Source organism: Gigantopelta aegis, chromosome 12 (genome assembly GCF_016097555.1).
Source record: "Gigantopelta aegis isolate Gae_Host chromosome 12, Gae_host_genome, whole genome shotgun sequence".
Classification (NCBI taxonomy): domain Eukaryota; kingdom Metazoa; phylum Mollusca; class Gastropoda; order Neomphalida; family Peltospiridae; genus Gigantopelta; species Gigantopelta aegis.
Genome location: NC_054710.1, coordinates 52,218,272 through 52,236,887, shown reverse-complemented (window position 1 = coordinate 52,236,887; position 18,616 = coordinate 52,218,272). Strand labels below are relative to the sequence as shown.

At 39.0% G+C, this 18,616-nt stretch overlaps 1 protein-coding gene across 1 annotated transcript in view; it reads right to left on the bottom strand.

The window, feature by feature from the left end:
• Nucleotides 1–5,653: 5,653 nt before the first annotated feature.
• LOC121386216 (fibrinogen C domain-containing protein 1-A-like) overlaps nucleotides 5,654–18,616 on the bottom strand; it is a 113,543-nt gene continuing 100,580 nt past the window's right edge. Inside the window, exons 3-5 of the mRNA XM_041517046.1 lie at nucleotides 15,550–15,646; nucleotides 6,847–7,011; nucleotides 5,654–6,026 (exon numbers count right to left, since the gene is read on the bottom strand). Of these exons, the coding sequence (XP_041372980.1) occupies nucleotides 5,773–6,026; nucleotides 6,847–7,011; nucleotides 15,550–15,646 (516 nt within the window). The 3' untranslated portion in view covers nucleotides 5,654–5,772. The remainder of the gene's footprint in view (nucleotides 6,027–6,846; nucleotides 7,012–15,549; nucleotides 15,647–18,616) is intronic.

Genomic DNA, 18,616 nt, shown 5'->3' with positions numbered 1-18,616 from the left:
GCTCTGTATAACCGCCCTCCTGTCAATGCCAGCTGATCCTTGCCTATGGTATCTGCCAACACTTTCATATTTGACTCGTAAATGCGTTGATGAACCGGCTTGTCACTTGTAATGTATATATCCTTGAAATTCCTACTGTCTCTCAGTTTCTGTTTAGCAAGCAAGATAGCCTTTTTATCATCGATCGATTTACATTTGGCGACAATCACTCCTTGATATCTGTTGTTTCGAGTCTCTTTTCTTTCTGCACTTTCAACTTGTATATCGCGAATTTTCAAGCCATCTTTTATTAACCCATTCACGTTGTTTACTATACGTTCCGCACTTGATTCAGGCAGGTTCTTTATAACAATGTTTAAAGCGGTATTATCGGTTCTCACAGCATCAGAATAAGACAGACTACGTCTTAATTCTGCAATATCTCGGCCAAGATCATCCTTCACCTTTGAATGATTGCCTTTAAGTGACGTCATCTCTCTGTTTACACTTTGCCTCTAATTGCCATTATCTATTGCACTTTTCATTTTTGTTAGAAGTCTTTCTTCAATATTATCAAACTTAGTGTCGAAATAAACAGTGAAGTCCTTGATGGCTTTCAACACATCACTGACATTTTTTACACATTGTGCGAAATGTTCAGAATTTTAGTTTCTTCGGATTCATCACATTGCTCACTTTTCTTTTTCTTGTTGAGATTGTCCGTAACATCATCGGCAACTGTGAAATGTCGTTTTCGGCTCTCAGACGGATGATTTTCTTTCACTACGCTCTGGGTCACCTTTCTCGTGCTTTCTTCCGCCATTACTGAGTTCACGAAATCTTGTGAGGAGGCAATATCCATCGTCATCACATGAAGCAGAGCATCCAAAGTCCATTTTTTCTTGTGTCTACACTAACTCTAGCCAAGCTTTGGAAGACTATGAGCACAGAGATATCTCTCAAACAGACTAAAAAACTAACTTAAACTAATAAAAAAGCGCAAAAACATATAGAGCAACAAAAATGTCAGCCTTTACCTCTCACACATGCTCATTTACCTCGGGGAGGGGAATATGTAACCAGGTGTTAAATTATTAATTATCAAAGATTTCAATTAAATATTAATTATAATATATTAAGTATTTTTAAAAACTAATTTGTAGGAGTCGATCTTTAAATATAAAATAGTTAAAGAAAGGTGTGTTGTCTATTTCATCTTTTGTGTTAGAAGTGGTCATTGTTTATTGTGTTGGGTTTGTTAGTAGTTGTTAATTCACGTGCGACTATGACAGTTCACGCAAGACTATTGACTCGACACAGAAACATGCACTGCATGCTTTTGGACTACGCCCTTTTTAACTAGATGTTTCCTAATTGTCAGATTACGATCAGCTTTCATCAGAAGCAAACACTGCTGCATTTCAAGTGTCTGATCAAATAGACATTGTGGATGTCTGGTAAGATATATTTATTTGTAATTCGTATTTTATATTAATATTCGGACATAGTGATATAATACTTTTATCTTAATGGAGAGTTTATATTATACATGTGCGAAGAAGTGTGAAAGTTAATGTGTGATTGTAAGGAATGTTTGTATTATATGTTATAGTTTTTTCCAATAGGCCTAAAATAAAACATTGGAACCACAAGAAGTGTTGTCATTACTTCAGCCCCGGGTTACAATATGGTTACGGATTCATCCAGTGTGGTGTTAGTATCTACGGAATTCGTAGAAGAGTTGCTACATGATGTACCTTTACATCCTACACTGGAACAATCCATACCATTCTTTCTGCAACTACAGCGTAGACTGTCACAGTCCCCTTGACACTGACACCGTATTATTTTGAGCAGAAACTCGGGTGCTGCCATTAAATCCATTGTTTGTGGCTCAGAACCTTTATCTGTTAGTTGCCATCCCCAATCAGTTGGCTTCAAGACATGCTGCGATCCAGCCCAAACCTGACCCTGGTAATAAACTCTGCGCGAGTGATATTTGGCCGCATCTGTTGTTTGGAGGAAGTGTTTGTACCTTAACACTACCCTCGGCATAATTCTGAATGTTTTCGAATTCTTTTTAAATCACTGGCATTATTCTTCAAGTGACGTTTTGATTGGTCAAATGAAAGGTGTTATGCTATTCTGGCATAGTGTATGTATATAATTTATGTTGGACTGCGTGGCGGCAATCGATGTGTAATGGACTGTGTGACGGTACATGCTCTTAATTTCTTTTCGCCTGTGGCGTTACTAATTGTTTTAGAAGGCCGTGTGCAGTTCCAAATGCACTTAGCCCAGATGGGCAACTTGTTACGTAATACTTTTGCGCGACGGTCATCTCTGTACGCCTAATACACACCCAGAGCAGATGTGGAGGCCATGTGGCTAGTAGTTACGTAATATCTCCGGTAGTGCTGTTTATGGCCAGGGATTGGTCGCGGAATGGCGACAGCCAGTCTGACGATCAGAGAAAATATACCGACTGGGAGAGGTGGAATATCAGATGATAGGGGAAGGACCGCCTTGTACCCCCAGGCGATTTCTGATTTTATAATAAATAGCTATGGTTTAGAGATATCCAGGAGAAGAAAAACGGACGGCTCCCAGGGAACGTTGTCCGTTTGGACTTTGGTAAATATATATATTATTTCTGCTCTGTTGTATAACCTTGATGTGATTGATGTGACTTTTAAATATTTTAATACTGTATTATACCAATATTCTTTAGACAGTGCCTTCGGTCATCTGACGAAGTAAATCGTAGACTTTTTGTTCTAACATTATATGAGTATTTGGTAATATAAAGCTTAGCCAGTCATCCTAGAAGACCTAGGTAAACTGTAGGTTATTGTCTTTATTGTGATAGGTACCAGTATTAATTCTGTGTTACAAGGTTACTGAATGAGTAGTTAGGGTTAATTAAAAATTAACCAGTTAGGAATAGTTTTGTAATTCCTTTATTAATTAAGTTCCCCTAGAAGCGTTTCTCAATTATCACACGTGTGGGTGTTGTGTCACGGTCAAGTGATTAGCATATTGTGTAAACTAGACACCTAGAGATTAACTAATTAAGTGATCAAGTCTGGGTTGTTATTATTGTTGTTATTAATTAACTACTGCGGCTGTACATTTGTCAGCGTAGGTTAATAAAGATTCCAAAGTGTATTGTGTTTTTGTTGTGTTTTCTAGTGAACTAAACGTGCTATATTACATATACTTTATATAAGATCGTATTTATGATCATACCTAGAGACGAGCCATACTCGGGTAAATACCGCCTGATACAGAGAGATATAATAGATATACAGTTAGGAGAGATATTTTGATAATCGTGTTTTATTCAGTTACGGGAATTATAGAATCCCCGTGACAGACTGGAATATAAATAATTATGACATTGTTATTATTTTAGAAATGGAAAAGGGATGTTTAAAATGTATGAATTATAATAAGTGACTTACCTGAATTGGTAATACTTACCCGAATTAGCGGCATGGTCTACCTCGTGGACAGGAAATGAAACGTGACATATTTGAATAAGGGAAATAACTCTTCGGGATTTCTGTGTTTGTGATTTTCGCCGGTGTGACAAAGAGCATAAATGTACCTTCGTTGATATATCGGAAATGATCAAATCTCGTCATGTAATGGCATTCACTGAGATGGTATATAAACGGGACACGAATGGGGTTCAGCATACAGTGATAGGTCGAAGGCAAGCCAGGTGATCAACAGCAACAGGGATGAAAGGACAACATGAACTGTGTCAGTGACATGAAGACTGACGTCATCATATTTGGATTCGAGGATTCGTTATTTTTGGGCATTCGTTGGTGAATATTGAAATACACATAAATGCCAGTTAATTAAACAATAATCCCACATGGGAAGTTTATATAAGTGATATATATATATATATATATATATATATATATATATATATATATATATATATATATATATATATATATATATATATATTTATTTATTTTATTTATTTATTATTAAATAATATCTATATTTATGATTTGTTGTTTGTTTGTGTGAATTATCATTAGTGTGTGCTTTGTGCTTTATTGTTCATGGTATGTTAATGCTGTGTTCTGGGTATGAAGTTATGCCACAACCTTAGTGTAAGTTGGAACGGAAATGTAACAAAGATCAACTGGACATGACCTCCAACGGGCTGCTGTTAGATCCACATGTAATAGTGGAGCTAATTTTAATTAGATTGCTACTTGTCGAGATTATCGTACCAAAATAGATGATGAATAACTAAATTGTGTACGTCAACTTTAAGATTACCAATTTAAACTGACAGATGGTTTAAAGTTCCTAGACAAAATAGAATATGCAAACTTTGTAATACTAATATTGGAGAAGATTATCATTATTTATTCAATTGTTAAAAATTATAATATCAAAACCTTTAGAAACAATATATGAAACAATATTATAGAATTAAACCTAGCGTTTTTAAAATGAAAGATATGCTGTTATTATGTAATGCACCACTATTACACAATCTAGCTACTTTTATAAAACAAAAGGCTACATAGTCTTGTGAACTGACCTTTCTCCGTACATTTCAGCTCATTTGATTGTACAGCTTGTGTTCTATGTTAACTATATGTAACCAAGTGTTTATCTAGCAGTTTAACTAATTGTATATTTTCAGTTTAATTATTCAGGATAAAAGTTTTTATTGAACTAAACATATAAATTGTGTTCAGTAGATCATATTATTAACTTAACAATTGTTTACAGAAACCCCTTAATTTATTAACTTAATTAGTCTTATTGATAATCCAAAGTAGTCATATTATTATAGTTTGGTTAACTCTAAGTTGACATACAAGTATGACATGACATGACCTGACAGTAACCACCTGACTGACCGGGGTCATGCAGGCTTTTCCTGCTCCTTGCACTTCCCAAGATCTTAGAGTGAGGAAGACATCTTTTGTATATGGTCAACTTAGATACAGGCTGTGTTTTCGAGGTTGGTGAAAACCACTTTGAGATGTTGCTGGTGAGTAACATTATAAATATAATAATGTATACATGTATTTGCTCATACCACCTATATTTAATCATGTCGGCAGTTATCGCTTAAGAAGTTATCGCTTGAGATAACTTCAGTATTTTTCCCTATTTTGTATGATGGATATATTCTTGTTTTTAGGTTTGATGGAACGGAACGAATAAACAACTTGTAACAATGTGAATCCACCAGGCGTTGTTTTATTTTTTTGACAACCATCCCGAGGTTACATATAGATATGTTTAATAACGCCTGTTGTTGTCATGCAGTTTAAATATGTATTTGTATTGTCCCCTTGTTACACATTGTAATGTGTCTGAGTGTTGGTTAATAAATCTTGAAATCTAGAAATAACTTCATAATACAAAGTACCAATACAAAATGACATCATCAGCAATGGCGTTCCTTGACGATGCTATTTTTAAATTAATAAAAAGACGATGAAACTCACGTTGCTACAAATGGACCAAAGCGATGACGTAAAATTGTAATGAATGTAACGAAAATTTAATTATTAAAAAGAAGACGTACGTACTGTCAAAATCATGTTTATTAGTGGATGTTTAATTCTCATGTAGACAAGTCAAAGAATTTAAGAATACAACGAAAATATAGCACATGCACACATATAATACGTATGAAAAATACTATCTTTTTTATCCACGAATTTAAGTACTTAATGTTATGTGTATTTTAGTAAAACCACGAAAAGGTAAACCCATGAAAAACAAATGATTTTAGAGTATTTAGAATTGCATTGGTCTGATCTTCATCGTTGTTCTCTTCAGAGAATAGTAGTATCCTTTCCAGGGACGCCAATCCACTCCGTCTGCGTACGAAGCGTGGCTGCCTCCTAAATACTGGCCGTTCAGGTTTGAGGAGTGGCAGGACGTGTACCACCAGGCTCCTTTGTACTTCTGGGCACAGCTGGCATCATGTGTATCCACGTCCAGATCTCTTGTTGAGAACCTGTAGCCACTGTGGCCACCAAGACCGTCTCCTGGAAAACAAAACAACAGGTCAGGGCCCTGTTCCACAAAGCGATCTCAACCCTAAGATCGCTTTAAGTGGATAACTACTTGATGCACTTAATATGCTCGTAGCGCTAAGATAGCTTCGTGGAACGGGGTCCTGGTGCGTATAACACTTTAAGATGCAGGGCCCATACTTTCGAAGCTATCATAGCGCTACGAAATCGTAAAACCATCGCAGGATGTGACAACACTATAGTGCACGCATTAGCGACGTCATAGCCTACGATAGTTTTATGATTTCATTGCGTTAATTGACTCTAACGCCATTCGAATTAGAGATTTGATTCTAGGCTATAAGTGGGTTTTTTATTATTATTATTATCACGGGTCCTAATAAAGGGGGTGGGGGTGGGAGGTGTTCACGTAAAGAAAACAAATATTGAGCAGGTATTGAATATACAGTTAGTTATGTGTTGAGTCTGTTTATTGGAACACGACAATAGGTGCATACTCATAATAATCCACCTATAGTTGACGTAGGCTTCCACAATAATATGTTTTTATACAGCTGGCCCATTGGCTCGCAGGCTGGTACATACCGAGTTTTTATACAGCTGGCCCAATGGCTCGCAGGCTGGTACATACCGAGTTTTTATCCTGGTACCGGCTCCCGCCCATAGTGATATTTGACGACTCCATGGTTAGGCGTTAGAGTAAGGGTACTGGTTGGGTCGAGGGGAAACCATTTAGAAAAGGTCCACCGATGGTATTCGATCCTTCGACCAAAGGACCTCAGACAAAAGATCTACCAACTAAGCTGGACCACTCCTGCAAGAGAACAGTTACCTGCGGTCCCGCTGTATTCTCCAACACTTAGTCTGAAATAGTCCTGCTCTGAAGCCAGGGAGAAGTTCTTATACAGCGCGTAGGCAGTGTTACCTTCGAAGTCTTCCAAGTCAATTCTCAGATCATAGAGACCCTGGCTAGTTATAAGATGAATGTTTGTGTTTCCTGGAAGGCAATATCATACATATTGTTACAAACATAATCCTAAGGACAAAACCGTTATACATATTCAAGGCAGTACCACTGCACAATGCCTTAGCATTTGTTTTGTACAAATTGTGTTTATCAGGAAGCATATAATTGCGATTGTATTGCATATTATTTTAATTTGTTTTCGACTAAATTTTTAATACAAGTCCAGCGATAGAGGTCTTACAACCTCAATCTGATAATGACATGAACAACCTCTTGAAGCTAGCACCCACCAGCCAAAAGCCGCTAAACCACAGAGTCATTGACAGTGAGGTGGCGTGATGTGCCCCAGTGGTACAGTGATACAGTGGTACGTACTATCTATCTGTGAAATGTGGTACACTGGTACGTACCATATAGCTGTGATATGTGACCAAGTGGTACAGTGGTGGGTACTATCTAGCTGCTATATGTGATACAGTGGTGTGTACTATCTAGCTGTGTGATGTGGCGCAGTGGTACAATGGTACGTACTATCTAGCTGTGATATATTGCCCAGTGGTGCAGAGGTACGTATTATCTAGCTGTCAGATGTGACCCTGTGGTATAGTGGTACAGTACTATCTAGCTGTGAGATGTGGGTCAGTGGTACAATGGTACTTCTTATCAAGCTGTGTGATGTGGGTCATTGGTACTTACTATCAAGCTGTGAAATGTGGGTCATTGGTACTTACTATCAAGCTGTGTGATGTGGGTCATTGGTACTTACTATCAAGCTGTGAGTTGTGGGTCATTGGTACTTATTATCAAGCTGTGAGATGTGGGTCATTGGTATTTACTATCAAGCTCTGAGATGTGGGTCATTGGTACTTAATATCAAGCTGTGAGATGTGGGTCATTGGTACTTACTATCAAGCTGTGAGATGTGGGTCATTGGTACTTACTATCAAGCTGTGAGATGTGGGTCATTGGTACTTACTATCAAGCTGTGACATGTGGTATAGTCGTATGTACTATCAAGCTGTGACATGTGGGTCATTGGTACTTACTATCAAGCTGTGAGATGTGGGTCATTGGTACTTACTATCAAGCTGTGAGATGTGGTACATAGGTATGTACTATCTAGCTGTGTGATGTGGGTCATTGGTACTTACTATCAAGTTGTGTGATGTGGGTCATTGGTACTTACTATCAAGCTGTGAGATTTGGGTCATTGGTACTTACTATCAAGCTGTGAGATGTGGTACATAGGTATGTACTATCTAGCTGTGTGATGTGGGTCATTGGTAAGTACTATCAAGTGTGTGGTGTGGGTCATTGGTACTTACTATCAAGCTGTGAGATGTGGGACAGAGGTATGTACTATCTACCTGTGTGATGTGGGTCATTGTTACTTACTATCAAGCTGTGAGATGTGGGTCATTGGTACTTACTACCAAGCTGTGAGATGTGGGTCATTGGTACTTACTATCAAGCTGTGTGATGTGGGTCATTGGTACTTACTATCAAGCTGTGAGTTGTGGGTCATTGGTACTTATTATCAAGCTGTGAGATGTGGGTCATTGGTATTTACTATCAAGCTCTGAGATGTGGGTCATTGGTACTTAATATCAAGCTGTGAGATGTGGGTCATTGGTACTTACTATCAAGCTGTGAGATGTGGGTCATTGGTACTTACTATCAAGCTGTGAGATGTGGTATAGTCGTATGTACTATCAAGCTGTGAGATGTGGGTCATTGGTACTTACTATCAAGCTGTGAGATGTGGGTCATTGGTACTTACTATCAAGCTGTGAGATGTGGGTCATTGGTACTTACTATTAAGCTGTGAGATGTGGTATAGTCGTATGTACTATCAAGCTGTGACATGTGGGTCATTGGTACTTACTATCAAGCTGTGAGATGTGGGTCATTGGTACTTACTATCAAGCTGTGAGATGTGGTACATAGGTATGTACTATCTAGTTGTGTGATGTGGGTCATTGGTACTTACTATCAAGTTGTGTGATGTGGGTCATTGGTACTTACTATCAAGCTGTGAGATTTGGGTCATTGGTACTTACTATCAAGCTGTGAGATGTGGTACATAGGTATGTACTATCTAGTTGTGTGATGTGGGTCATTGGTAAGTACTATCAAGTGTGTGGTGTGGGTCATTGGTACTTACTATCAAGCTGTGAGATGTGGGACAGAGGTATGTACTATCTACCTGTGTGATGTGGGTCATTGTTACTAACTATCAAGCTGTGAGATGTGGGTCATTGGTACTTACTACCAAGCTGTGAGATGTGGGTCATTGGTATTTACTATCAAGCTGTGAGATGTGGGTCATTGGTACTTACTATCAAGCTGTGAGATGTGGGTCATTGGTATTTACTATCAAGCTGTGAGATGTGGGTCATTGGTACTTACTATCAAGCTGTGAGATGTGGGTCATTGGTACTTACTATCAAGCTGTTAGATGTGGGCCATTGGTACTTACTATCAAGGTGTGAAATGTGGGTCATTGGTACTTACTATCAAGCTGTGAGATGTGGGTCATTGGTACTTACTATCAAGCTGTGAGATGTGGTATAGTCGTATGTACTATCAAGCTGTGAGATGTGGGTCATTGGTACTTACTATCAAGCTGTGAGATGTGGGTCATTGGTACTTACTATCAAGCTGTGAGATGTGGGTCATTGGTACTTACTATCAAGCTGTGAGATGTGGTATAGTCGTATGTACTATCAAGCTGTGAAATGTGGGTCATTGGTACTTACTATCAAGCTGTGAGATGTGGGTCATTGGTACTTACTATCAAGCTGTGAGATGTGGTATAGTCGTATGTACCATTAAGCTGTGACATGTGGGTCATTGGTACTTACTATCAAGCTGTGAGATGTGGGGCATTGGTACTTACTATCAAGCTGTGAGATGTGGGTCATTGGTATTTACTATCAAGCTGTGAGATGTGGGTCATTGGTACTTACTATCAAGCTGTAAGATGCGGGTCATTGGTACTTACTATCAAGCTGTGAGATGTGGTATAGTCGTATGTACTATCAAGTTGTGAGATGTGGGTCATTGGTACTTACTATCAAGCTGTGAGATGTGGGACAGAGGTATGTACTATCTAGCTGCGTGATGTGGGTCATTGTTACTTACTATCAAGCTGTGAGATGTGGGTCATTGGTACATACTACCAAGCTGTGAGATGTGGGTCATTGGTATTTACTATCAAGCTGTGAGATGTGGGTCATTGGTACTTACTATCAAGCTGTGAGATGTGGGTCATTGGTATTTACTATCAAGCTGTGAGATGTGGGTCATTGGTACTTACTATCAAGCTGTGAGATGTGGGTCATTGGTACTTACTATCAAGCTGTGAGATGTGGGTCATTGGTACTTACTATCAAGCTGTGAGATGTGGTATAGTCGTATGTACTATCAAGCTGTGAGATGTGGGTCATTGGTACTTACTATCAAGCTGTGAGATGTGGTATAGTCGTATGTACTATCAAGCTGTGAGATGTGGGTCATTGGTACTTACTATCAAGCTGTGAGATGTGGGTCATTGGTACTTACTATCAAGCTGTGAGATGTGGTATAGTCGTATGTACTATCAAGCTGTGAAATGTGGGTCATTGGTACTTACTATCAAGCTGTGAGATGTGGGTCATTGGTACTTACTATCAAGCTGTGAGATGTGGTATAGTCGTATGTACTATCAAGCTGTGACATGTGGGTCATTGGTACTTACTATCAAGCTGTGAGATGTGGGGCATTGGTACTTACTATCAAGCTGTGAGATGTGGGTCATTGGTATTTACTATCAAGCTGTAAGATGCGGGTCATTGGTACTTACTATCAAGCTGTGAGATGTGGTATAGTCGTATGTACTATCAAGTGGTGAGATGTGGGTCATTGGTACTTACTATCAAGCTGTGAGATGTGGGTCATTGGTACTTACTATCAAGCTGTAAGCTGTGGTACATTGGTATGTACTATCTAGCTGTGTGATGTGGGTCATTGGTACTTACTATCAAGTTGTGTGGTGTGGGTCATTGGTACTTACTATCAAGCTGTGAGATGTGGGACAGAGGTATGTACTATCTAGCTGTGTGATGTGGGTCATTGGTACTTACTATCAAGCTGTGTGAAGTGGGTCATTGGCACTTACTATCAAGCTGTGAGATGTGGTACAGAGGTATGTACTATCTAGCTGTGAGATGTGGGTCATTGTTACTTACTATCAAGCTGTGAGATGTGGGTCATTGGTACTTACTATCAAGCTGTGAGATGTGGGTCATTGGTATTTACTATCAAGTTGTGAGATGTGGGTCATTGGTACTTACTATCAAGCTGTGAGATGTGGTTCATTGGTATTTACTATCAAGCTGTGAGATGTGGGTCATTGGTACTTACTATCAAGCTGTGAGATGTGGGTCATTGGTACTTACTATCAAGCTGCGAGATGTGGGTCATTGGTACTTACTATCAAGCTGTGAGATGTGGGTCATTGGTACTTACTATCAAGCTGTGAGATGTGGTATAGTCGTATGTACTATCAAGCTGTGAGATGTGGGTCATTGGTACTTACTATCAAGCTGTGAGATGTGGGTCATTGGTACTTACTATCAAGCTGTGAGATGTGGGTCATTGGTACTTACTATCAAGCTGTGAGATGTGGGTCATTGGTACTTACTATCAAGCTGTGAGATGTGGTATAGTCGTATGTACTATCAAGCTGTGAGATGTGGGTCATTGGTACTTACTATCAAGCTGTGAGATGTGGGTCATTGGTACTTACTATCAAGCTGTGAGATGTGGTATTGGTACTTACTATCAAGCTGTGAGATGTGGGTCATTGGTACTTACTATCAAGCTGTGAGATGTGGGGCATTGGTACTTACTATCAAGCTGTGAGATGTGGGTCATTGGTACTTACTATCAAGCTGTGAGATGTGGGTCATTGGTACTTACTATCAAGCTGTGAGATGTGGTATAGTCGTATGTACTATCAAGCTGTGAGATGTGGGTCATTGGTACTTACTATCAAGCTGTGAGATGTGGGTCATTGGTACTTACTATCAAGCTGTGAGATGTGGTCATTGGTACTTACTATCAAGCTGTGAGATGTGGGTCATTGGTACTTACTATCAAGCTGTGATGGTGTGGGTCATTGGTACTTACTATCAAGCTGTGAGATGTGGGTCAGAGGTACTTACTATCAAGCTGTGAGATGTGGGTCATTGGTACTTACTATCAAGCTGTGACAAGTGGGTCATTGGTACTTACTATCAAGCTGTGAGATGTGGGGCATTGGTACTTACTATCAAGCTGTGAGATGTGGGTCATTGTTACTTACTATCAAGCTGTGAGATGTGGGTCATTGGTACTTACTATCAAGCTGTGAGATGTGGGTCATTGGTATTTACTATCAAGTTGTGAGATGTGGGTCATTGGTACTTACTATCAAGCTGTGATATGTGGTTCATTGTTATTTACTATCAAGCTGTGAGATGTGGGTCATTGGTACTTACTATCAAGCTGTGAGATGTGGGTCATTGGTACTTACTATCAAGCTGTGAGATGTGGGTCATTGGTACTTACTATCAAGCTGTGAGATGTGGTATAGTCGTATGTACTATCAAGCTGTGACATGTGGGTCATTGGTACTTACTATCAAGCTGTGAGATGTGGGGCATTGGTACTTACTATCAAGCTGTGAGATGTGGGTCATTGGTATATACTATCAAGCTGTGAGATGTGGGTCATTGGTACTTACTATCAAGCTGTGAGATGTGGGTCATTGGTACTTACTATCAAGCTGTGAGATGTGGGTCATTGGCACTTACTATCAAGCTGTGAGATGTGGTATAGTCGTATGTACTATCAAGCTGTGACATATGGGTCATTGGTACTTACTATCAAGCTGTGAGATGTGGGGCATTGGTACTTACTATCAAGCTGTGACATGTGGGTCATTGTTACTTACTATCAAGCTGTGAGATGTGGGTCATTGGTACTTACTATCAAGCTGTGAGATGTGGGTCATTGGTATTTACTATCAAGCTGTGAGATGTGGGTCATTGGTATTTACTATCAAGCTGTGTGATGTGGGTCATTGGTATTTACTATCAAGCTGTGTGATGTGGGTCATTGGCACTTACTATCAAGCTGTGAGATGTGGTACAGAGGTATGTAGTATCTAGCTGTGTGATGTGGGTCATTGGTACTTACTATCAAGCTGTGTGATGTGGGTCATTAGTACTTACTATCAAGCTGTGTCATGTGGGTCATTGGTACTTACTATCTTGCTGTGTGATGTGGGTCATTGGTACTTACTATTTATCTGTGTGATGTGGGTCATTGGTACTTACTATCAAGCTCTGTGATGTGGGTCATTGGTACTTACTATCAAGCTGTGAGATGTGACCCTGTGGTATAGTGGTACAGTACTATCTACATGTGAGATGTGGGTCATTGGTACTTACTATCAAGCTGTGAGATGTGGGCCATTGGTACTTACTATCAAGCTGTGAGATGTGGGTCATTGGTACTTACTATCAAGCTGTGAGATGTGGGTCATTGGTACTTACTATCAAGCTGTGAGATGTGGGTCATTGGTACTTACTATCAAGCTGTGAGATGTGGGTCATTGGTACTTGCTATCAAGCTGTGAGATGTGGGTCATTGGTACTTACTGTCAAGCTGTGAGATGTGGGTCATTGGTACTTACTATCCAGCTGTGAGATGTGGATCATTGGTACTTACTATCAAGCTGTTAGATGTGGGTCATTGGTACTTACTATCAAGCTGTGAGATGTGGGTCATTGGTACTTACTATCAAGCTGTGAGATGTGGGTCATTGGTACTTGCTATCAAGCTGTGAGATGTGGGTCATTGGTACTTACTGTCAAGCTGTGAGATGTGGGTCATTGGTACTTACTATCCAGCTGTGAGATGTGGGTCTTTGGTACTTACTATCAAGCTGTGAGATGTGGGTCATTGGTACTTACTATCAAGCTGTGAGATGTGGTACAGAGGTATGTACTATCTAGCTGTGAGATGTGGTACATTGGTACATACTATTTCGCTGTAAGATGTGGTACAGTGGTATGTACCATTTAGCTTTCACTTGTTAGAGCGTTTTGATACAAGGATTTACGTCAGTCATAAGAGCGTTTTGAGACGTTGATTTGCCTTTTAGGATGGAACCTCCGCGAGGTCACGTTAAGTTTTAACCCGTCCAAACCAGTTCCCCACGACTGGCATATCAGAAAACTGTAGTACGTATTATATGCTGTCCTATCTGTAAAAATATGCATGCAACATATGCCTGGCTACCAACTAAGACAAATATAGCAGGTCGTCTTTTCTGAAGGCTTGTCAGAATTGACGTCCTATAGCCGATGATGCATTTATCAATGTGGTCTAGTGGTTTCATTACAAAAACAAACTGACATGTCGCGACACACGCAGTCTTATGGAAAGTTTAAATAATAACGGTTTGCTGTAAAACTGGAGAAGAATAAGGTGTAACAGCAAATGTATTTTCTGAACTAATCTAGGCTACATGCTGTAGTTTTGTTTTGTTTAACACTGCATGGTCGTATTACTCGGTTAGTCATCGGCAAGTTGATGTGAAACATGTCATAATGTTAGGGGTGGATACTCATACGACGAAACCTGTCACATTGTCCCGTTACCAGCAATGTATCATTAACATGCACTTCCCCACAGACATACTTACTTGACCATTCATTTATCTTGAAGAAAGATCTTCCACCTCAGTGTGAGCACTGTCAGTGTCTTCTGACCGTGCGACACATTTTGGTGGAGTGTAAGCATTTGTCAGCAACTCGAAAAGGTTTATTTGAACAAAGAAATGTGATGGAATCATTTCGATTCCATCCAGAACATTTATTGCAGTTTTTACGTCATACGGACTTTTATTCTAAATTTTAATTTTATATTTCTGTGATATTTGTATTTTTTGCACAGTTCTTTACACAGTGTTTTTATTTGACTCTTGAATGTTTTATATTCATGTTGATCAACAAATTTGTTTAGCATTTACCATAGTTTGACACCCAATCGTGCTGGGGTGTCGTTAAGCATTCATTCATTCATTCCCCACAGACAACACAGCAAATGTCAAGACCTTTGATATACCAGCGAACGACAAAAAACACGTCCAATGTGTTGGCCGAAAGTTTAAGCCAAACGTCTAGGTTATGACTCTACAGTCTGACATAGAAACTGACCATTACAGTTCGTTAAATGCATACATTTACCTAACTGGGCGGGACAGCGTTCGCCTGATGCGCGGTCGGGCTAGGATCCATCACTGTCGGTGACCCATTTATCGTTCCAGCCAGTGCAAAGGTCGTGGTATGTGCTATCATGTCTATGGAATGGTGAAACAAGAAAACCCAAGCTACTAATGGAAAAACGTAAAGAGTTTCCTCTCTGAGACTATTTGTCAGAATTACCAAATGTTTGACGAAAGTACTAGCCTAGATGATTAATACATCAATGTTGTATATTGGTGTCGTTAAAGAAAACACACTTTTTAACGTTTACCTAACCAAAATTCATTCTTCAAATCTCCAAATCCGTCTCTGTATTCATTCCAGGTTCTATAGAAATCTACCGATCCGTCAGTCCGTCGCTGGAAAACCTAGAAATGGAATAAATAAATAAATAAATTACATATATATATATATATATATATATATATTGTAACATTACATAGGGAAACTGCCGGGACCGGCAATGGACTTCGGGATATGTTGGGTACTCGAGGTTACCGAGGTCGGGATACCGACGTTTGACTGTGTATATATATATATATATATATATATATATATATATGTATGTATGTATGTATGTATGTATGTATGTATGTATGTATGTATGTATGTATGTATGTATGTGTGTATGTACGTATGCATGTATTGATGTATGAATACCTATATATTGTATGCATGAGGTTGACTGCTACATACACAGATATTAACGCACTGGCGCAAGGGATAATTAAATCCTTTCTGGCCTTACAAATTGCCCCATGCCGTTGCAGGGACACGAACCTAAGGCACCGAATCGTCCGCAAATAGCAGACTAACCACATTCGCTTTGATTCCCATTAATTACTGTGTCCATTAAAATCATCAATGTCGTGAAAATATACGTTCATTTTAAGTCTTCTTTCGTAATGAATTGTATGAATAACATGACCCTAATATCCAGATCCGGAGAGGACTAAGCTTTCTAAGAACTGGAAGTGCGACAGGACCTTCCTTCCTAAGAAGCGAGTTTCGTACGGCCTGTCGTCCTTTCATCCCACACTCTAATCGAGACAAGTTTCCATCAAAGCAGGCGTCCATTCAAGTGTTTGCGGTAAAATATTGATCTAATTTGCTTTCGGTTTTCACCTAGTTAATTCAGCAGACCATTTAAAACTGCTTCAAATGAACTTTAATGTTATCTTTATTACAGATCCTAATAATTTGGTATGAATTTCAGGAGACCATTTAAAACTGCTTGAAATGAACTTTAATTTTATCTTATTTACATATCCTAATAATTTGGTATGAATTTCAGGAGACCATTTAATAACTCACTTATTGACACGATTCAAACATGTTTACAGGTTAGTGTCAGATTGGTTGTGACTTTGGCGTTTACATCTCAAACATGTTTACAGGTTAGTGTCAGATTGGTTGTGACTTTGGCGTTTACATCTCAAACATGTTTACAGGTTAGTGTCAGATTGGTTGTGACTTTGGCGTTTACATCTCAAACATGTTTACAGGTTAGTGTCAGATTGGTTGTGACTTTGGCGTTTACATCTCAAACTCCAGTGTTTGTCTATGTCTGTTATTGTTAACACGATTCAAACATGTTTACAGGTTAGTGTCAGATTGGTTGTGACTTTGGCGTTTACATCTCAAACTCCAGTGTTTGTCTATGTCTGTTATTGTTGACACGATTCAAACATGTTTACAGGTTAGTGTCAGATTGGTTGTGACTTTGGCGTTTACATCTCAAACTCCAGTGTTTGTCTATGTCTGTTATTGTTAACACGATTCAAACATGTTTACAGGTTCGCGTCAGATTGGTTGTGACGTTGGCGTTTACATCTCAAACTCCAGTGTTTGTCTATGTCTGTTATTGTTAACACGATTCAAACATGTTGACAGGTTAGTGTCAGATTGGTTGTGACTTTGGCGTTTACATCTCAAACTCCAGTGTTTGTCTATGTCTGTTATTGTTAACACGATTCAAACATGTTTACAGGTTAGTGTCAGATTGGTTGTGACTTTGGCGTTTACATCTCAAACTCCAGTGTTTGTCTATGTCTGTTATTGTTGACACGATTCAAACATGTTTACAGGTTCGCGTCAGATTGGTTGTGACTTTGGCGTTTACATCTCAAACTCCAGTGTTTGTCTATGTCTGTTATTGTTAACACGATTCAAAAGTGTTTACAGGTTCGCGTCAGATTGGTTGTGACTTTGGCGTTTACATCTCAAACTCCAGTGTTTGTCTATGTCTGTTATTGTTAACACGATTCAAACATGTTGACAGGTTAGTGTCAGATTGGTTGTGACTTTGGCGTTTACATCTCAAACTCCAATGTTTGTCTATGTCTGTTATTGTTAACACGATTCAAAGATGTTTACAGGTTAGTGTCAGATTGGTTGTGACGTTGGCGTTTACATCTTAAACATGTTTACAGGTTAGTGTCAGATTGGTTGTGACGTTGGTGTTTACATCTCAAACATGTTTACAGGTTAGTGTCAGATTGGTTGTGACTTTGGCGTTTACATCTCAAACATGTTTACAGTTTAGTGTCAGATTGGTTGTGACTTTGGCGTTTACATCTCAAACATGTTTACAGGTTAGTGTCAGATTGGTTGTGACGTTGGCGTTTACATCTCAAACATGTTTACAGGTTAGTGTCAGATTGGTTGTGACTTTGGCGTTTACATCTCAAACATGTTTACAGGTTAGTGTCAGATTGGTTGTGACTGGCGTTTACATCTCAAACATGTTTACAGGTTAGTGTCAGATTGGTTGTGACTTTGGCGTTTACATCTCAAACATGTTTACAGGTTAGTGTCAGATTGGTTGTGACTTTGGCGTTTACATCTCAAACTCCAGTGTTTGTCTATGTCTGTTATTGTTAACACGATTCAAACATGTTTACAGGTTAGTGTCAGATTGGTTGTGACTTTGGCGTTTACATCTCAAACTCCAGTGTTTGTCTATGTCTGTTATTGTTAACACGATTCAAACATGTTGACAGGTTAGTGTCAGATTGGTTGTGACTTTGGCGTTTACATCTCAAACTCCAGTGTTTGTCTATGTCTGTTATTGTTAACACGATTCAAACATGTTTACAGGTTAGTGTCAGATTGGTTGTGACTTTGGCGTTTACATCTCAAACTCCAGTGTTTGTCTATGTCTGTTATTGTTGACACGATTCAAACATGTTTACAGGTTCGCGTCAGATTGGTTGTGACTTTGGCGTTTACATCTCAAACTCCAGTGTTTGTCTATGTCTGTTATTGTTAACACGATTCAAAAATGTTTACAGGTTCGCGTCAGATTGGTTGTGACTTTGGCGTTTACATCTCAAACT